Source organism: Silurus meridionalis, chromosome 12, assembly GCF_014805685.1.
Source record: "Silurus meridionalis isolate SWU-2019-XX chromosome 12, ASM1480568v1, whole genome shotgun sequence".
NCBI classification, from domain to species: Eukaryota; Metazoa; Chordata; class Actinopteri; order Siluriformes; family Siluridae; genus Silurus; species Silurus meridionalis.
Genome location: NC_060895.1, coordinates 18,792,825 through 18,815,869, shown reverse-complemented (window position 1 = coordinate 18,815,869; position 23,045 = coordinate 18,792,825). Strand labels below are relative to the sequence as shown.

The window sequence follows — 23,045 nt, the reverse complement described above, 5'->3', positions numbered from 1 at the left end:
AATGTAACACATGCACGGACATTTTAAATTGGCTACATGGGCACTTAGTCCAGCAGGAGGGGAAGTGAAGGAGTGAAGGTGTGTGTGTGTGTGTGTGTGTGTGTGTGTGTGTGTGTGTGTGTGTGTGTGTGTGAGAGAGATTGAGGGAAAGATCAAGAGAGAAAGATGTGTTCAGTCCACGTACCAATTAAAAATGTGGCACACAAAGTCCCTGCATGCACAGGATTCTAAGAACATGCAATAGGTATAACGCAGAAACTGCAGACCACGCACACAGGACAGAATTGTTTAATATCCATTAATCTTACTGATATAAAAAGGGCAATCAAATTACGGAAGCAGCTAAAAAATAGCACCTGAGCTCATATAAAAGCTCTGCAATAGCAGGAGCTGAGTAAGGAAAATAATCATGAGCCATTTGTAACCCTTTTCTTAATAAATTTCACAATCAAAAATTGTTTTTTGTTTTGTTTTTATATAAACTTCATTGAATATAAGTGAAGGGAATGTAATTGGGATGGTTTATCTGTAGTGATTGCTTTATCCAGGGTAGGGTAAAATGTGGATCTGATGCTTGGATGCTTGGAGTTGCTGTTCCTTGCGGGGCACCTACATACCCACTGTAGTGTTTTTGGTGTTTTTAAACACACTTCGAGGAGGTGATGTTTTTTCTTCTTTCTGGTAGAGTGATTGTTTGCTCCCAAACAACATTGGTTAGTGACAGAGTTTTAATAAACGTCCAAAAGCTATGAGATCTGTAAAATAATATAACATTGTAGCTGTTAATATTAAGTGAAACGCAGCAGCCGTAATTGTTATAACTGCAGTCACAAATTCTCCTTTTCTGGGCATAGTAAATGTGAGAGCAACAAATACATCGGCCATATTTTGTCATTATTATAACAGTTATAATATATATATATATATATATATATATATATATATATATATATATATATATATATATATATATATATATATAATCACAAATTCACATAGGTGCAATCAGCAAAAAAAAGTTAATGATGTGATTTAAAAAAGAGTGCATCGGATGCGTTGGTTGTTTAAATAGAATTATTAGTAGATGCTCTAAAATTTGTATTTGTATTTATTTGTGACCAATATTTTATATGTAGATTGATTTCTACTCACTGTTTCTCAGGCGCATTCTCTCAGCACCACTGTTGCTACGTGAATATAACGTATCACAACACTTTGGAGACCGAGGCGTGTCCCGAGAGTCACATAGAATACAGATCAACATGGCAGAGGTAGAGCTGCATCTTCCTGGAGACAGATTAGGGAATTTAATGTCTGGTGTTATTTAATCGTTATTCTTTTTTCTTTTCCTTTTTTTTTGAATTACAGAGGCCTATTTGTAAAAAGACCATGCGTTAGAAGTCAGAAGGCACTTAAGTAAATGTTTGATTTACTGTCTGTCTGAACTAAAGAAATATAAGCGAACTATCCAAACCCTATTGAATTGCATAGCATATTTTTTCTATTGCATCATATTGCATTGAATTGCATTGTGTAGAATTAAATAAAATTTGATTGCACTGCAATCATTATAGGGGTGAATTGTATCGCATCACATTGGTAGCTGCTTTATATGTATCGCTATTGCATTGTATCTAGATAAGAATCGCATTTATATATTGTTATAGTCCTCTCCTTAGTCCTCTTTTGTCACTCGTTTGTTACCTGGTTGTGTTCACCTGTTCTGTGTCTCTGAACTCTTTCATGTCATATTATTGCATACTTATTGTGCATGAAATCCAAGCCTTGTTCTGTGTGCAGTAAGTCTTGATTTGGCTGTAAATAATGTTCGACCCTTGCCATGAACATGAGTGGGATTATTAGATATCCCCCAATCACTAAACACGATTAAGCTGAGAACTTAAACTAGCACCTTTCCAGGTTTGCTTTGTCTTTACCATAAAGAAAAATGCTCTCAACAGTTGTAGGCTGATCTACAGTTTGTAATCTAGCGTACCAGTGTACCTTCAATGTTTTTAAAATGCATTTATTCAATCAATGTAGCCATTTTTTAGCTGCCCTATAATATGCTCATTTTAATTTCAACTTAAATTTTAGGAAATCTTTTCATGTAAACTTTATTAATTCTAATATAATGTATACAGAAAACATGCATCTACATACAGAGAATCCAACAAGACCATTACAAGAATGGAGAGAACGTGCAAAACATGTTTAGGCAGTAACTTGAGCTCGGGATTGATCCGTGAGTTGGCAATCCTCCCCATCAATAACTTCCCTGACCATTTTATCAATACGTATTTTTTCTACTGTGAAAAGGTTTCTACTGCACTTCTACACAGCAATATAAGCCACAGGGGAATATAAATTGATCACATGGTGACATCTATACCATTTCATTTGGAGGTCTATGGTGCGTAATGGTGCTACATTCTGATTAAATAATTCCTAACAATAAATAACATTTGAAGTTGGAAAACTATTTACAAAAATAAATGGAAAATTGTGATATTAGCAATAATAGAGAATAGAAATTAGTGTTTCTTCAAAGCTACTGTTCAGAATTGAAATGTATTTTGTTTGGTTAATAAATAAATGGGGGAAAAACAGATCTGGTAAAGACGATTTAATACAGTATTTAATACGAGGCGTTCAGTACAAAAAAAAGAACATGTCAAGGTATTAAATTATTTATTTCTTTTTCTCGCTAATTTAAGTGCTTGGTAAAGGAGGATGTCTTTAGTCTTCATTAAAAGACAGCCAGTGACTCAGCTGTTCAGCTTCTCAGCTCAAAAGTTCATTCCACCACCTGGGTGCCAGGACGGAAATGTTTTGATGTATGTCTTCTTCAAATCTTGAGGGATGGTGGGTCAAGTCGAGCTGTGAAATGAACACGGTGCGGCGCTGGGCTCAATCAGTGCCTTTAGGTAGGTGGGGGTCTGTTTTTGTCTTTGAAAAGCCGATTTTGGATACATAGGAAGGAAAAAGTCTATTCTGGAGTGAGGCTGGAATGCATTCATTCAGGGTTAAAAGGGTAACTAGAGTTAGACTCTCTAATTATCCAGTGCAGAAGCCAGGTGCCTTGGTATAAACTTTAAGTCTAAACCTCTTGTGACTACACACCTGCGCCAATTAATCAGCAATTTACCAATACACGCTAAAACAATGCTAAAGACAACGGTGCTAAAAAGTCAACACAGCCAAGGGGATAGCAAACAAAAAGCAGGGGTCTCATTTATCAAACAAGTTCTAATTCTGTGCATAAGAACCACCAGTATGCACAAGAACACTGGCATTTATCACACATGCCTAAACATGGCTTTGCTGAACTGACATTGATAAATCCTACACACTCTATACCGCTGTGCTTGTGCATACTCACGGTCATTTACATCTACATAGTCCAAATCACCATATACGGTAAACAACTTTCTTTTAAAAGCATGTTTTTTTTGGCCTGGTCTACACTATTGCCTCAGTAGCTTAGGTACAATGGTGTAAAATCCATTATTACTTTTTTGGTTATTCAGAAACATAATTCATTGTGACGTGAGTAGGCAAAGTTGTTCAATGAGACCCAGTAGGAAAAAAAAATCTCAAAGCACTAATTAGAATCAACTGATTGGTGTCTTTTTACTAATTCACTTGTAGGTCCTTTGTAGTTGCTGCTGCCAAACTAAAGCCCATTTACACCATCCTCTCACTTTCCCCATGCCGTCGTCGGCTGTTGTCTGGTACACTAATGCATTTACATCATTGAGCGTCAATTTTGTCGTTTTTCAAAAACTCAAATATTTTATATTATTGTCGTCCTTTAATTTCCACACTCTCTCAAAGCCAAATGGATTTTGTGATGCCAGTAAAGGACTTGCAATTGAGTACAATGGAATTGAATTATATTGAATTGAGAGAAAAGAGAGACTATATCATCAGGATATTGGATTTTTCTTCCCACTGTGCCGAAAATTGAGCAGCTGAGAGAATTACTAACTCCTGCGTACACGCATGCGCACATGCTCACACACACACACACACACACACACACACACACACACACACACACACACACACACACACACACGTGAATGCACACAAACAGTTACAGGGTGTCTATACATGATTATGCATATGACCTTTACCCAAATTTCTCCATCTTCAGTCAGACCTTGACCAGGTAATTGTACAGCACACACACACACACACACATACACACAAACACACACACACTCATACTATTCTTATGAGAATGTTCCATGAATATAATTATTATTGCGCTAAGTGCATAGATAGATAGATAGATAGATAGATAGATAGATAGATAGATAGATAGATAGATAGATAGATAGATAGATAGATAGATAGATAGATAGTAAAGAATCGTTTTTTTGTAAAGAATCATTTTTCAACATGAGGGATGTCAAACCACAAGGTCATTCCTTATTCCACATATTCCTATCCTTATCAGGATGTTTCCTAGCAGGATATAAAAACATGGCACACACACATACCGAATCTATAATCCCTACATTTGTGATGCTAAATGTGATGATGTTATGTTATTTGATAAAGAGAGACACAGGAGGAGCTCACAATAGGGCTAAGGGGCATTTCAATCCTCAGAATAGCAATGAGGACATCAAACACTTTGAACACTAGGCTGCAAATCGATGTCGAGTCAGAACTGATAGGGTGTAATGTGGAGGCTTTAAAAGATACCCACATATCCACAGCAGTGTTCAGAAAACAGGCAAACAAAAATGAAACCTTTACCTTTTTTTCTCCACCTGTTTACTTTCACCCTAAATATAAACCAGACATTGGCTTTTGAGGTGAGTGGAATGAAAACGAGGATGATAATGACTTGCTTATTGCACAACTCTAAATCTAGTAGCCTTATGGTTTTTAATGTAATTTTATTCCCAATTGAAAAAAGGTAAACTTCAAGCATCCAATTTATGTAGACGTGTATAGCTGAATCGTTCATGCTGGTAATCCATCAAGGTCAGAATCTAGACTAAATAGGAAAAAAACAGCAAATCTAGAAAAAGAGGTAATATGAAATAAGAAACAAGGTAATACAATCAATAGAAATACACTCGACCACTTACAGAGGAAAATAAAAATTTACTTGGCATCATTTATTTAATTATGAATTTTTATTGTATTATTATTTGAACTCAAGTAACTCTGACCAAGCGGTTACTAAGGATAAATGAATTAACCTTGTATATGCACTGTGCAGCATTGCACATTCACATTAATGAATGTATTCGTTCTTTGTTCTAAAAGCTTGCCAGGACACCTTCCATGTCTTATTACTCGCTGCATGGACGAATAAAGGTGTATTATCTGTATTTGTATCATTTTATAGCATGTTATACAGTATGTTCAGTAACAACTCGGGTAGAAAATCAGGATTTCAAATAGAATGTTGAAAATGACAAACTTTAGGTTTTCACAGCATCGTCAAGTCAAGAGGCTTTTATAGTGATTTCTACTATACACAGTGGTACACCGTAAAAACGAGACAACATTCCTCCAGAACCCTGGTGCTACACTAAACAACATAGAGCTACAACACATAGCACAAAGCTACATAAAGTGCATCGAGTGCAACCGAGTGCAAACAGTGCAGACAACAGTGCAGACAGACAGCACAGACAGACAGACAACAGTACAGACAGACAGACAACAGTACAGACAGACAGACAACACAAGACAATACACTTAACACAAGATAGCACCGACCAGTAAACCTACTGTATGCTCTAAATATATAGTACTGTGCAAAGAGGACTATAAAGACTATAACCAAGAGTATATGTAAACATACACAATGCAGTGCAAAGGTGCAAAAACAGCATGTAAACAGGTTCAGGTTGTACAGTTTTAGTAGCACGCAGTTGAGTGAGTGTGTGTGTGTGTGTGTGTGTGTGTGTGTGTGTGTGTGTGTGTGTGTGTGAGAGAGAGTTTCAGTTTAGTTCTGTGTGTTGAGGATTCTGATGGTTTGCGGTTAAAACCTGTTGCACAGTCTGGATGTGACGGCCTGAATACTTCTGAACCGATTTCCTGATGGCAAGAGAGTGAAGAGTGTGTGTGAGGGGTGTGTGGGGTCATCCACAATTCCACAATCCTGTCGGCTTTGCGGATGCAGCGTGTGGTGTAAATGTCCATGATAGAGAGGGGGAAAGACTCCAAAGATATTCTCAGCTGTCCTCACTATCCTCTGGAGGGACTTGCGATCCGAGACTGTGCAGTTCCCAAACCAGGCAGTGATGCAGCTGCTCAGGATGCTCTCAATGGTCTCTCGGTAGAACATGGTCAGGATGGGGGGAGAGAGATGAGCTTTCCTCAGCCTTCTCAGGAAGTAGAGATGCTGCTGGGCTTTCTTGCTGATGGACCTGGTGTTAAGTGAACAGGTGAGGTTATCCGCCATATGAACACCAAGGAATTTGATGCTCTTGATGATCTTCACTGAGGATCCATCGATGATCAGTGGAGAATAGGCGCTCTGTGCTCTCCTGAAGTTCACAACCATCTCTTTGGTTTTGTCAATGTTCAGAGACAGATTGTTGGCTCCACACCAGGCTGTTAAATGGTGCAGAGTGAACAGCAGTGGGCTGAGCACACAACCCTGAGGTGTCCCAGTGCTCAGTGTAGTGGTGCTGGAGATGCTGAGGTCTCTCAGTCAGGAAATCCAGGATCCAGTTACAGAGGGAGGTGTTTAGGCCCAGTAGGCTCAGCTTCTCAATCAGGTGCTGAGGGATGATTGTGTTGAATTCTGAGCTAAAGTCAATGAACAGCATCCGTACATACGTGTCCTTGTTGTCCAGGGGTGAGGGCCAAATGGGGGGTTTTTGAGTTGGACTCGTCCTTGGAGCGGTTTGGATGATACGCAAACTGCATGGGGTCAAGTTAGGGTGGAAGCTGCGTCTTGATGTGCCTCATGACGATCCTCTCGAGGCATTTCATCACAATTAGTGTGAGCACGACGGGAAAAAAAAAAGTTAAGTTTTTGCTGCACTGAACAACGAGAGCGACCGAGTCATACGTCATCAACGAAAACGTGAACCGGCAGCGTGGGTTTGCTCGTGCCTTCGAAATTTGCTCGTGAAATAGGGTAAAATTTTGCAAGCAAGTTTGCTCGTATCTCCGTTTGCTCGTACTATAGGTTGCTCGTACAACGGGGTTTTACTGTATTATAATCTTCGATAACAGCACATACTGAAGTTCTTTCATAAGGCAACAATCTGGAAAAAAGCTAACAATTTGTATTTTATTAAAAATAAACATGCACAATTCATCTACTTTTATTTCCATATGATAAGTCAAAGAATCTTTGTGTTCGTCCTTTTGAGGTTCCTGTGGTGGAAAACATGTAACAAATTTACCTCTGACTGTTACAAATCATCAATACAGAAATAAAGCCAAGTCTTTGCAATGAAACAATATTCCTCCAAGGACTAAGATGCTTGGACCAAGGTAGACATACCAACAGAGGACATAACTAAGACATAAGCAGAGCTACATGCAGGAATACATTAAGCACACATGCAGGCAAGGTAAGTGTAATTAACTCTGTATAATAAGACAATAGCAGTACCGACCAGTACACAGAGGTAAACATGAAATAAAGTGCAAAGATGCCATCTACATATATCATAATAACAAATATTGTCTCTGTAAATTCGCAGCAGTTTTTTGTGTGAAATTGCAACTACGATTCGTGTGTGTGTGTGTGTGTGTGTGTGTGTGTGTGTGTGTGTGCGTGTATCCGTCAGGCCTGAATCTTTGTGTTAGAGTATGTTCACAAAAAAGGTACTAAACCTTTCACAGAAAACTTGCAAAGCATCTGATATAACAGTCCCTGTGAATTATCTGTGAGTAAAAAGAACTTGTTTACATCTAGACCAATCAGAATTGAGAATTTACTTTGAAATGATAGATTTACATTTATTTAACAGACAACTTTTTTCCAGAGCCAATTACAATCATTTTATTTATATACCTATGCAGGTGAGGGTTAAGGGCCTTGCCTTAGGGCCCAGAAGTGGCACTGAGATTAGAACTTCAATTCGATCCTTCCGATCAAAAGTCTGACATTTTAACCACAGTACCACAGTATCAATTACTGTCACTGTTTTGCAAACATATCAGAATTATTGATTTCTACAGTAAAAAAAAAAAAAAATGGCTGCGAGCATTGCATCTTAATTAAGCAGGTGAGGGTTAAAGACCTTGCTCAGAGGCCCAGCAGTGTTGCTAGGATTTAAACTCATGACCTTCTGATCAAAGGTTTAAACATCTTAACCATTGAGGCACCACAGTATACATTTTGGCCAGTATACGTATACATTTTTTTCAGTATAAATTGCAATGGTTTTATTGATTTCTACAGTATAAAATAGGGCTGCAAACATTGTTTCTATGGAAGACAGAAACTAAAGCCTGCATCACTCCTCCACGATGGTAATTAATGGCCCGAACAAAAGATCGGTAGGATTTTTTAGACCTACTCTCTATCTCCTTTCTTTTTGTTACCCTAATCTATCACCCACAGTAAGACATATAAAATAGTCGTATTGTGTTTTTTCACTGCCCTTCACAACACACTCACACACTCACACACAACGATTATTACAAAACTGCTACTTTATTTTGCATACCCAATCTAGACAGGCAGCCTTGTTTTTCTTTGCTTTCGTTCTCTTTTTCTCTAGCGCTCTGTCACACTGATGAATTGCTCTGCTTTTTTAAACAGGCTTCAGCTCCAAGTCTTTTAGCACCTGAATTGATTCAGCAGTCTACTCTCACTGAGCACATAGTGAGAACATATCACCTTCAGGCACTCTCCCCTTAAATTGACCTGCATTCTGTGTGTGTGTGTGTGTGTGTGTGTGTGTGTGTGTGTGTGTGTGTCAGGGGTGGGTAAGTAGGTGTGCTTTCAGTTGCAGTCAATTTGTAAGGTCCCGGTGCCCTTCTGTTGATTGGAAAATGTACCTTTTTTTTAAAAAAGTTTACCCGTTTGCTAGCTAATAAAAAAATTATTTGAGAAAAGAAAATCTAATAGAAATAAACTGAGGTTAGCAAAACAAGTAGTCCAGACAAATTAAGTTCCTAGCAGTTCAGCATAGAGTTAAAAAAAAAATCTGTGTTTCATGCACGTTTGTCAACACCCGGCTATCGGATTAATATGTGCTTTCTTAATAAATCCTTCCACATTTTGTCCCTCTTTGCTGTTAGAATAACCTCAAAACTTCTGTGAAGATGTTCTACTAGATTTTATAGTGTGGTTGTGGAGATTTGTGATCATTCAGCCACAAGGGTGTAATTAAAGTCAGGTATTGATGTACAGTAGGGTGAGGAGGCTTGGGGTGCAGTCAGCTTGCAAATTCGTCCCAAAGGTGTCCAATAGGGTTGATGTCAGAGCTCTATAGCAAGCCACTCAAGATCTTCCCCATCAACCCATTTAAAGGCATATCTTCATTTAGCTGGCTTTGTGCACATTGTTATGCTGGAACATTTCACCAGAACCAGAAATGGTTGAAAATGCTAGCAATCTTATTATACATACACACATAAATGCATGCTCGCAACAAGCAGGCTTGGACATCCACACATACACTTGCATGGTCATTACCGAGAACAGGATGCATGCACAAACATACACACATTCCAATTTAACTAGCTACAGTTGACAATGTAAACATTGTTAGTGTTATACAATTCTAGTACTATAAAAGCATACAGGGATGCATGCAGAGATGACATAGGGAAGGTTTTTGTCCTCATATCAATTATATATTCAGTGGCGTTCTGGTGTTCATTTTGTACATACTTTGCAGTATTCTTTTATAATTCTGTATAAAACATATAAATATCAAATCATTCAATTATGGTTTGTGTGCAATTCATTGCTAAATTCCCCATTCCACCCTGATGCTCAGATCAAGGCACTCTAAACTGCTTGCACATAACATCTGGTCTGATAAAGCAGACTAAAATATAATACTATCTATTTATTGTTAATGTAAAGCCTAGCCTGGAACACGTTTTTCCAGTGAAACAGCAAGATCAGTTTAGCTTAAACCATCCAAAATAAAATAAAAACATTGTGCCCATAGCATTAGATTTGTGTACATACAGGAAAAAAATATTTTTTGACTAAAAAAATTTGAGTACATATTTCCTATAAACACAATAATCTGCTAATTAGCCATTTTGCTGTTTTTCATTTTTTTCCACTGTTAAAAACTAGTCATTACTATGAATATAAAAGAGCAAACGTTTAAACCAGTTTTTGCTCACATTCATGCACAAAGAGGTTGATTGAGCAGGACGGAAATCACTTTAGCTTTTGTAAGTAAAAAAGCGATGATTGGTACTTTTGGTAATCTTGATTTCACCTCAACAAATTAAATCAAATGAGAAGGAAATGGCAGAATAACAAAAATTTGGGAGTCTTTGGGGAGAGTCAATGGTAAATTTAGGATGGAAGCTACAGATGACTGGAAAACGCTAATTATGTAAGATGATGGGCTTTAAGATTGTGAATTGGGCTGGGCACAGAAGTGGAACACAGAAAGTGAGGCTTTTAGTGTAAAATTAGTGTGTATGTGTGTTTGTGTTGTGTTTCTTCAAATGGAAGCCACAAATAAATCTTCTATTCCTTTCTTACAGTATTAGCATGCACCGCTCTCAGTGCAGGATACACACATTATGGCCTGTCATATTGATCATCGTGCATCTCTTTTATTCACACTGCTCCCCTATTCATATCAGCCACGGCAGAAAATCAATCGGAGCACAGGGAGACAGGGACAGATTGGAAATGAGATGAATGTCAAGTGACTGTTAAATGCATGAATTATTTGAAAATGAAGCACATCTTTTCAGATACGTAAGAATACAATTTGTTTGGCAGGAGGCAGGAAGGGGCCAACCATTTATAATTTATATTTTTCTTTTTTTCTGTAGGTCTGTCTATTGATTTCTTTCTTTTTTTCCCATTGGAGAGCCTTATCTGCATTTTGTCTGCATTAATCAGCTAACAAATTCATGTTTAGCTTGAATACCATACACAATGGTAACACTTGTGTAATTTTTAACCATTTATTTGAGATAAATCAAAGAATTAGTTTCTGTTTTTCTACATTCCTTGAAAATGTATGATTTGTTTTTTCCATTGTTCTCAAGCTGCCCCATCCTCTTAAGCTTGACACTGCTATGATGATGGCACACACTTCTTCTCTTTCCTCTATCCACCTCAAAGGCACTGAGAAGTTATCAAACAAGCTTTTCTGAGATCTTTTCCTCCCCGTTGAAGACTTGTCAAATGAAACTCAATCTCAACAAGAAAAACCCTGATCTATGCTGGACTTGTCAATCACCATCCATGCCCTCAAATTCCAACCTACACAAGAGACAGAATTGTGGTGTGATCCTGGGTGGCAAGCTCAACTCCTCTGATCACATTCCATCAACGGCTCAATCCCATGTATCTCTTCTTGACAACATCAGAAGAAGACCTTTCCTTTCTATAGAAACCTTTCTCCTGGTTCATAACTTCCTGAAGTTCTTTTATGTATTTCCCCTACTGAGATCGCTCCATGCTCCCTGTTCATGCCAACATCGAATTGTACATCGAACATCGAGCCATAACATAATGACCACCTGCCTAATCTTGTGTTGGTCACATTTTGCTGCCAAAACAGTCCTGATCTGTCGAGCATTAACAGCATTACCTTTTTCAGTAATTTGAGCCAAAGGAGCTCATCTGTTAGAATCAGACCACACGGGCCAGCCTTCATTCCCCATGTGCAACGTTGAGCCTTGGCTGCCCATGACCCTGTCGCCGGTTCACCACTGTTCCTTCCTTGGACCACTTTTGATAGATACTGACCACTGCAGACCAGGAACAGCCCACAAGAGCTGCAGTGTTGGAGATGCTCTGACCCAGTCGTCTAACCATTACAATTTGGCCCTTGTCAAACTCACTCAAATCCTTACACTTGCCTATTTGTCCCGCTTCTAACACCTTAATTTTGGGGACAAAATGTTTACTTGCTGGCTAATATTTCCCACCCATTAACAGGAGCCATGATAAAGAGATAATTAGTGTTATTCACTTCACCTCTCATAATGTTATAATGTCATAAAGTTATTCCTGGTCGGCATATATAACTATAAGATATATAACTGTCTGTAATTCCATGCACTACTTACGCTTTTACCAAATCTTATAGTTACTATAACAGCTGTAGTAGATACAGCGTTTTCTTTAACTGAATTCTGAATGCCCAAAATTTGAACCCTTTACAACTGCATTTCTTCCAAACAACTACCATGACAGTTACATAAAGAGTTATGCAAAAATAAAGATCTGAGGACCACAAAGGCACTTGATTGTTCATAAAAGTGGCATAAATGAACCCCAAGGGACGAGTTAAGTTTGGTTTTCAACTGAAGTAGTTGAAGGCATAGGGTACCTAATATATGTACATCATTAAAACACTTCTGAGGATGTTTTGTTGAAAAAGGGATTTGCACATAGAGGAGGAAAAGAGGACTGAAAATAGATGTCATCATAAGGAAGGGGGGATTATCTAGTGGGGGTAGGGGTTTAAAGCTTAGACATGCAGGCAATAAAAACATGTTTAAATGCCCAATTGTATTTTTATTGTGATCGTTTTTACAGAAGAAAGAAAGAAAGAAGGAAGGAGGGAGTCTTTTACTTGTCAAACATACACTACAGCACAGTAAAATTCCTCCTTCGCATCTCGAGCTTGTTAGAAATCTGGGTTTGGTGTTCCGGGCCATGATCCATGAGCATTCCTGGAGTAAAGACGGTTAAGGGACTTGCTCAAGAGCCCAACAGAGCTTTAACCAGTAACCATTTTCTGAATGGGTACCACTTCCTTGATGAATTTGAGAAGGCCTTTTGGCTTCTTTAATTACCATTTATTGATGGCTTAAACCACTATGCATGTCCTTGCATTCAGGGTATGTTTCAATATATTTTAAATTGATTTTTTTAGGATTTTAATAGCAACTTAGGAATAAAAATATTTAGAAATGCCTCCACAAGTTTTCTCCAGTCAGAAATCTGTCTTCTGAGTCAACAGCAGCTATTTACTAGTAGAACAACCCATGCCAACCAGTGTCAAGTAAGTGAAGGCGATTTTTTAAGAGTTCTGCCGAACTGCTGTTCCTTTTAAGATCTAGTGAAAACCTCTATCAATCATAACAACCTCCGTAAATAAAGAGAGCTTTTGACCCAGCTTCTGGATGCCAGAGTGCCCACATGCCCGCACAGAGAGGAGTGGGTGAAAGTATGAAAGAGTGTAGGTTTTTAGTGATGAAAAGTGTGGCTGTGAGAGAATTGAATGAAAGATAAATTAACTGATGTCTTGTAGGAACAGGGCAGAGATGTGACCGAGATTTCAAAGATAAGGTGTAGCCATTTTGTCTTGCGGTACGTTCCATCCTGTTATCTCTCGCTTTGTGTGTGTACTGGACTGAGAGGTTTACAATCAGTTCCGCTAGACTTAATGACCTATTCCATCTGAAGTACAGCCCACATACTCAAACACACACACACGGATTTGTATGTAACACAGCAAGCTGTCCTGGGCTGCCAGCATACAGTTCAGGATGGCAGCAGTACAAGCACACCTCAAAGACACAAGTAGAATTACATTCCAAGTAATTCCAACTGCTCCTGAACCCTTCTGCTAAATTAGTGTTAAATCTACAGCCCAGTGACAAATTTCTTTGAGCAGACATTAGTTACTCTCCTGATTCAACTCTCCAGCGCACATCACTGCTGTTGGGTTTATGAGTTGAGAGAGCAGGTTTGTTCGACTCCACCAGTGCACAAACCTGATTATGTTATCTTACATTTCCAGTGGAAAAATCACTGATTGTTTCCAGTGCTAAATCACTGATCAGCATAGTTCCCAACAACCAGTCCAAAACCAGCATTTTACCCAGCAACCGAACACTAACCAGCATTGATCCCAGCAACCAATCACAGATCAGCATAATTCCCAATGACCAATCACTGATCAGCACTGTTCCTAGCAACCAGTTAGTAACCAGCATTGTTTCTATCAAGCAATCACTGATCAGCGTAATTTCCAATGACCAATCTCCGATCACCATTGTTCCCAACAACAATCAACGATCAGCACTGTTTCCAACAACCAGTCAGTAACCGGCAATTTTTCCAGCAACCAATCATTGATCAGCATAATTTCCAATGACCAATCACTGATCACTATTCTATCTAACAGCAATCACTGATCAGCACTGCTCCTAACAACCAGTCAGTAACCAGCATTTTCCTAGTAACAAATCACTGACCGGCACTGTTCCCAGCAAGCAATCACTGATCAGCATAGTTCCCAATGACCAATCTCTGATCACCATTGTTCCCAACAACAATCAATGATCAGTACTGTTCCCAACAACCATTTCCCAATGATCAATTACAAATCACTCAAACTGAAGATTTTTACATGCAAGAAGAACAACTTTGGTGGAGTTATACTGCTGTTCTCTGTTGTAGAGCACCTCAAAAATGAGGGGTTATGTTATAGGAGTTGGATCATATCGAGCTCTACAAACTTGACTTTTGGTTCTGTTTTGGTTCTTCTTTTTTTCTGCATTGGTGATAAAATATAAATACTGGAGTTTTTCTCTTTTATTATAGGTATAACACAGCTTGAACCAAACTATTCTATTCTACACACCTCCAGAAATTCTTCTTCCATATTCCATATTTTAATTACTTGATGAAATAGTAGACATACAAATTAGTCTATGACATCATCAGGTGACCTCTACTGACTTTTTGAGCATGCATTATGCTTTCTCCTGAAAACAGTTTGCCTTACTGCTCTATCACCTCTGGCCATGTACTAATTAGCTAGGGGACTTTTCTCGGCAAGGTGGATACAAGTGTATCAGCTAGAGAGTAGTGATGTTAACACCGTTTACACCTCGCCCCTTTATTAGACACAACCTTTTTCAGATGCCTTTAATGCGTTTCATTTATTTGTACTATTACCACACGCATTGGGGTGTCAGTGCTTTGCTGGGAAAGGTCTACCACCCACAAATTTAATGCTCATGTTGTGATGGATATGGTGAAATGGAGGTCATAAATTGTGAATGGTGACAGATGGGCTGCAAAGTGCACTCGACAAACCGGCAGCAGACATCGCATATATCTATATTAAAAGACATGAATACGGCACAATTACTCTGTTAAACATGAGTGAATTTCCTTCCTCTTTCTCGTTTTCCAGTGAAAGGGTTTACATGTTGATATTATAAATTAAATGGCTTCACTACCTGCAATCTCATTTCCATTTTTTAAAATATCTGATGCCGTTCCAGCCTGTCTGTTTCTATCTCAATCATCGCGTAAAGCTACCTGACTCACAATTCATCAGTCCAAACTCTAACTTTCAGCAGGAAATGTGCTCCAGACAGCACCCAATCTGGCAACCTAGGTTTCCATGCAAATGGGTCAGTTTGGGAGCACAGATCCGTTCTAGCAGCCTGTTGTTCTCCAACCCCTTTCCCCCCCTTTTTTTTCTATACCCCAGAGTCACCTTGTCCCCACATCTCATCAATCTCTCTAGAAAGTGCTCTACAAACTCCACCCAGTACACTCATGTCGTTTGTTCTTTTTTTTCTATCCCCTTTCTCTCGTTCCCTTTCTTCTGCTTGAGTGAGCCAACAGCATCCTTCTTTCTTTCGTTCCTATTTTTCATGGCCTGCCATCAGCATCTTTTCACCCTCATTCACATTTTACTTATCTTTCTCTTCTGTCACTTCAACCCTCCCTCACTCTCTCTTTTTGGTTGGCTTGAGCTTTGTGCTCGGTACAAAAATTGCATTTCTTCATGTTTCGGACAAAAAAAATTGCAGGGAGAAAAAAGGAAGCGAAAAAGGAGAAGAGCTCTCAGTGGAAATGTCGCTTTGATGTTGTTCCCTCTTGTGCTCACTATACAGAGAATCAAGTGCTTCTCTCTCTCTCTGTGTCTCTCTCTCTCTCTCTCTCTCTCTCTCTCTCTCTCTCTCTCTCTCTCTGTTTATTTCATGCCATGGTTTTGCCTGTCTCTTCATTAATCCCCTGAGGGTTTTGTTTGCCCAGTGTTCATTTTCCATTTAAAGAGCCGTTCCTCTCTCTGCTAATGCTAGAGTTTGAAAATGAGCTGATTCGGACATACAAAGCTGCTTGCCATTTAAATTTATTTTTTTCCATGGAAAGGGAGACACTCTGTTATGTCTTGAGGACTCAGCAGTAATGAGACTACATTGATATTGCGCAGCAAAAAGTAAATCATTAGGCAGTTTGATATTGATACACATATCATGGTAGACAGATTTCTCCATCTGTCATCATCAGATTTTGTCAGCAAGCGTCATTTTCTGGCGATTATTTTGGCTTGGAGATGTGTAGGATTTTTTTAAGGAAAAACATGCATCTATTATAGCAGAATAGATTGGGGTATAATGGGGTGTTAAATGTTATTTATATATATATATATATATATATATATATATATATATATATATATATATATATATATATATATATATATATATATATGTGTACATATTTTTTAGACTATAAGTCGCTATTTTTTCCCACGCTTTGAACCCCGGGGCTTAAACAATGACGTGGCTTATTTATGAATTTTTCCTGGGTTTTTCCCGGTTTTACAAACTTCAAGCCAAAAAACTGAACCCCATAACATTAGACCAATGAAATTTCCGAACGGAAACGAAAAAACGAACCTCACCTGTGTTCTGAGCTGCACGGCATCGGGAGAAAAATTTCGAGAGAAATTGTTGTGAAAGGAAGGAGGAAGACAGTGAACAATGACTTTCTTGGTAGGCTACTGTTTAGATACAAGCCGTTTTAACGCGTTGAGTTTGGGTGAAAGGAGAGCTCGCTCCAGTTGCAACAGAAATCATATAAGCACAGACAGGTTTCCAAAACTCGTGCTTTTTTATTTTTCTTGGCAACAGTGTTATGGGTTAGTAAAAGAAACTTAGAAATAAGCATCAGAAAATAAAAAGGACATATTCCTCGTCTTGAACACACGCAGTAATAGCGAAAGAATGCAGTGGCAGGCTATTCCCAAAATACCGCTCTGCTTCCAAAGGAAGCGCAACATATTTCACCCATTACTCCGCGTGTAACGTGTCTTTCGTCAAAGCCTGTAAAATACACACTTTATAAGTTTCCAGTTCACTTTAGTTCACTTGCCTTATAAATAGTTTGTAATAGCATAAACATCCATGACTAGCAATTAACAAAAGTTGTTATATTAAATACATGCATGTGATTGAATGTGACATGCCATAAAATTTAGGATAGTTGATGTTTCCTGTGTTGATTGGCCATACTAAAGTAGTTTTTGAGGGTCCAGTACAACTGGTAAAATACTTTGGTCCATTGAGAAACCCTGTACAAACCCTGTTCTAGACTTTCACTGTATGTACAACAGAGAACAGCGAACTACAGAAATACAGCATTCAAAGAAATGGGCATACAAGTTAAAGACCTCAGCTGGCATTTGTTTTTTGTGCTTGTGTACAATTCCTAATCAGTGTTGGTGCATAATCTGGTTCAAAGCCCTTTAAAGTCTGGATTTTTGAAGCTGGAGATTTGATCATGTCATTTTGAGTACCACCACCTCTGTAAACAAGTGGCATGACCTCAAATTTCTTCCCCCAGAGATCTAAAATAGAATAAATGAAATTAGAGTTAACAGGAATTTAAAAGTGAGACTTTAGCTGTGTTTAACCTCCAGAGGCAGCTTAGGTCATATCAACGTCTGCTAGGTCTGTGTGTATGCCCCTGTCGTAGGTAGAAATGCCAGCAGAATGGCTAAAGAGTCGACTTGCAAATATGTGCAGTGTCTGATTAAGGAGGTCGGGGGATGCCGTAGACACGTATTGATTCCTTACTGATGAACTCTTCCTGAAAAGGAGAATTAATAGAATTGCATTCCTCAGAGTAATGTTTGGGGTTATATCATACAGGATAACAAGTTGTTCAGGAAGCGTAAAAATGGATCATTTTTTTTCCATTTTTAACTTTTGCAGGGATAGAAAGAAAAGAGATACTGACAGTTTTTTTTTATTGTTTGTCTTTGCTTCGTTTTTGTAACTAGCAAATATTGTACATTTTGGTAGACCATACTTCAGGGGCTCTCACCCTTTTTGGCCACTTTGGCCACTTTAACTTTATAATGGCTTTCTGTGAGTCAATGGTTAAGAATACTGATGTATTATCACACTTGGTGACTTGGTGAACCCCTATCCAGGGTCTATCAAGGATCAAGAATTTGAGAAGATTAAATGAAAATGCTCTTTGTAGTTTATTAGAAACATGAGTGCACAGATTCGAACATGCCGTCACACAGTTTTGTGCCATTTCTGGAAAGGTTCTTGTTCAAATAAAGATGCAAGTGAACATCACATTCCTGGCATTTCCAAAGTATTTTCTGCTTCTTTATTCACTGCTTTGCAATGCACACAGGTTTATTAAAAAATACATGCTTCATTTTATGCTTTTATTAAGTGAGCCCTCAATCACAGGCATATTGTGAAAAAAAGAGGCAGTCTGGAGATAACATGTGCTTCTGATCAGAAAGTTGTGAGTTCATATCCCAGTACCATCAAGCTGCCACTGCTGGGCTCCTGAATAGGCTTTAAATCCTCAACTACTTAGTTGTATAAATGAGTTAAATTGTTCTGTAAATCCCTCTGGATAAGGGCACCTACCATAAATGTTATACTCCCTATTACTGTAATTTAAGGCTCCCAGTGGATTAAGGTTTAATATTTACTTCAGAATATTAACCCACAAACCTTTACATTTGTAGGGCCTCCCCTTTGAGCTACCACTGCCCTAGTAAATAAGTTTGTTTAACATACCTAAGCCTGTAATTTGTTCATTCAACAACCGGTAAAACACTAACACTGCAGGGCTGTAAACTTTCTCAAGCTTAGCTTAATCCCACCAGTTTATTGAGGCGCAGTATCCGCTATAGGCAACAAAGCCAATTCACTAGAGTGCCAACATGCGCATTGTGTTTTCTTAGGGGGAAAAAAATTACACCCCCCATCTGCCCTGCCCCATTTAATCGACACGCTTCATCGATTGCCTTCTCCCACTCTACTTGTTCTGATTATACGCAGTACAAGAGTGCTTCACCAAGTAATCACCAAAATTGTCAAAGACCCTAAAAGCATAGCATTCACTACAGACAATTGACTGCCACCACATCACCCTAGTGCCTCTTTATACTTCTAGCTCAATTTATAAAAGCAAAAAAACTGTTTGGTACTACATTACAAAGCTCCTCTATTGTTATCGTTATTCAGAGACTCAGCAGAGAGTAGCACTAACGAATGACTATTCAGGAAATAGCCCTACATGAACATTTTAACCACTTTGAATTACAAAAAGATTGGTTAATTACTCGGTATTATATTATAATATAAAACTGCATACCCCGTAGTGTCTGATTCTCAACCAAGTTTCAGAAAATCTTTACAAATAGGATAAATCTACACTTTTTTTTTAAAAAATGTTTTCCTAATTTTATTTTTTTAACTTACTTTATATATACACTATATGAACAAAAGTATTGGGACACCTGACCTTTACTTCCTTATGTGTTTTGTCTGTTACCACAAAGCTGGATGCACACAATTATATAGGATGTGATATAATAAAGTTTTGCATTCACTTAAACCCTGAAACCCAAACCGATTCCAGCATTGCAATGCAAGCTCCATGAAGATCTGGAGTAGTCTGCTAAAAAACACTAACCTCAACCCTACTGAACACCTATAGGACGAACTGGAACACTGACTGCACCCCAGGTCTCCTCAACTATATCAGAACCTGACTTTACTAACAGTCTTTAGCTTGTATAGCATTCTCATTCACGTTCCTTGCCATGAGGTGCCATGTTAAACATCTAGTGGTCAGTATGAGAGAATTATACTCTAAGCTCCAAATTGTAAATACTCTAATACAAGATGCACAAATTTGTATGTTCCTGTCAAGCAGACAAAAGCTTGAACATGATGAATATGACGTGAGGCTTTGCAAGGTTACATGACATACAGCTATTAACACTTAGGGTGTACTCACTTTTGTTGCCAGCTATTTAGACATTAATGGCTGTATGTTGAGTTATTTTCAGAAGACAGTAAATCTCTACTGCTATACAAGTTGACAACTTTAACATATATATGTAAGTGTCATTTCCATAGTATTGTCTCTTGAGAAGATCTACTACAATTGCTATAAAATGGGATGTGTGTGTGTGTGTGTGTGTGTGTGTGTGTGTGTGTGTGTGTGTGTGTGTGTGTGTGTGTGTGCGGTTGGGTGTGTGTGTGTGTGTGTGTGTGTGTGTGTGTGTGTGTGTGTGTGTGTAAATATATATATACATACATACATACATATATACATACAATTCATATATTCGTTACAATATTATTCAACTTTGTATTATTTCCCATATGTACAGAGACATCCTGTAGCTCATTCTGTTATCACTTATGTTATAACCTCTATAACCATTGTTCTCTTACCAGCCTATTTTTTCCACTTTAACTAAGGAACTACAATGTCTTCAATCTAATATCCTTTCCCATGTAAGAGAAGTTTTACCTGACATTGGAGACTCCATTCAAATACAGAATTTGAACTCTCCTTACATATTAAACAATTACTAATTTTTTATGCATCATTGCACCGAGTTGTTCATGTAGAAATGAGCGAGCACATTAATATAAACCTGTGATTTGATTGCAGCCAGCACTAGTGCTAAGAAAATGTATTAACACTTTCTGACTAATTAGTCTGAGAATTCTAAAGTGCTGTTGTATAACAGTAGGACGATATACTTGCAAACTGTTTATTCACTGTGCATTTATTATTTGTAATGATCTGTCTTGCTGAACAACTGGAGAAATAAACATAAAGTATTTTAAAAGATAGTTCACAGTTTTTGTGTGCTGTGCAAACCCTAAGAGTAAAAGATCCTTGTAGCTGTTTCCTTTTCATTCTTTTTATAGTTTCTGCCATAACTAAGTCCAGGGCTGTCTTTTTTAATTGACCGTTTATTGGCTTTTTCTCATTTTTGTAATGCAAAAGTATTTCATTGTTGCATTAGTGACTGTTCCTTTTTAAAATCTATTACACCGGTCGATTGGATTAACATTCATATAATAGTACACTGTATTATTTGTGAGTGGATGGGTATTATTGGTGGTGGCTTTTTCTTACATTGCTGTATCAGTCATATAAGTCAGGGTTGCCTTAGAGTGCTTATTTATTACACTTCTGTCTCAGGAGTGACATCAGACACCTAAAAACAAGGTTAGACTTTTAGTTGTGTGTTGTAAACCTGTAGATTTTTTTTTTTCCTGCAAACAAATTTTTTGTTTTTGGTAATCAGGTGCTGTCTCTGACCACCTGTTCTTCTACACTGCACCTGTGTGTGTGTCTGTGTGTGTGTGTGTGTGTGTGTGTGTGTGTGTGTGTGTGTGTGTGATGCCTTTCATACTTTTTTCCTGACTTTCGTAAACATCTTGCCTTGAATTGCAAAGCAGAAAGGAATATTTTTGCTGCTTTTGAAATCTTCTCAAGTTTAAAATAAATTTAGCTTTTAAAATCAAATAAAATGAATTAAAATAAATAAAAAGTCAGTTTGTTTTATTCATTTGTCATATACAAACACACCCACTGTACAGTCAAGTGCAGTGGCTTATATATATATTACAGAATACAAATTCATGGCAGTGGTAGAGCCGTCACTTCCTTGGCACAGAACAGGAAAAGTACATTTGGTTTTATTTTATTTATTTATTTATTTATTTTCACTACAAAGGCCTGTTTTTAAAACTGTACCATATTGGAGTGTATGGCATTTTTCAATGCATCGTATTGTATTGAAACGGATTGTATTGAATCAAATCGAAATCGGATCGCACTGAATTCTAATAGGCCGTATTACATAAAAATGCAAATAGAAATCTAAAAATAAAAAATCATAAATAAAAATAAATGCCACTATTACTATTAAAAAAAGACTAAACACACGGTGTTTTCTTCATGTTTTAGAGTGAAAAACATAATCATTTGTTTTAAATGAATCCAAACTTTTGAACCTTTCTGGAAGCCTGTTTTTGCCACACACAAAAAAAAAGTTTGCCTGATTCCAACATTTTTTTTTTCACAATTGCAACTTTATTTCTCACAAATATCCAACATTTCTGGTGCATCCACCGTTAACCAGCTTGTGGGCCTGAAGATTAAAGCGGTTGATGTATGAATGAGGCGCACCCCTGCTTCATCTGTCTGGTTCCGTCTCCTCCAGATCTGATTGTTATACAGAGTTTTCTCCAGGGATCAGAGGCTCACTTTAATACCATGCAATTCTACTGATTGTAGCCAATTTCATTTTCAATGTATAAAGCTTTCTGGCAGAGGTTTATATATTTATATTTATGTGTATATAGTTATATATATTGTGTGTTCAATTCTATACCAATAATATAAGCTCTTATTTCTTTCTGTCAGATCTGTGACAAGGAGTGGCATTACTATGTCATTAATGTCGAGTTTCCTGTGGTGACGTTGTATGTGGACGGCGTGACCTACGACCCCTACTTAGTGACGGACGACTGGCCAATCCACTCGTCTCAGATCGACGTACAGCTCACCGTCGGAGCCTGCTGGCAAGGTCAGTGTGTGGAGTCATGGCTGAAATATATATTTGGAATAGTGAAGCATGGATAACATTGCTAATATTAGGATTATAGAAATCGTTGACCTGTTGTTTAGATCACTTCACTTGAGGTGTCTGTCTGATTCGCTTCAACATTGAGACTGATTGAAGGTGTCTTTCTGGTAGTTTAAAAAATCACTGCAAGTCTTTAAAGTCAGTATGGATAAGGTTTATCTTGTCAGATATTGTGTTACAGTGTAGTATATTAGC

General features: G+C 38.0%; 1 protein-coding gene across 1 annotated transcript in view; it reads left to right on the top strand.

Moving 5' to 3' along the window:
• clstn2b (calsyntenin 2b) overlaps positions 1-23,045 on the top strand; it is a 265,401-nt gene that overhangs the window by 210,359 nt on the left and 31,997 nt on the right. Inside the window, exon 9 of the mRNA XM_046863463.1 lies at positions 22,628-22,790. Coding sequence (XP_046719419.1) covers positions 22,628-22,790 — 163 coding nt within the window. The remainder of the gene's footprint in view (positions 1-22,627; positions 22,791-23,045) is intronic.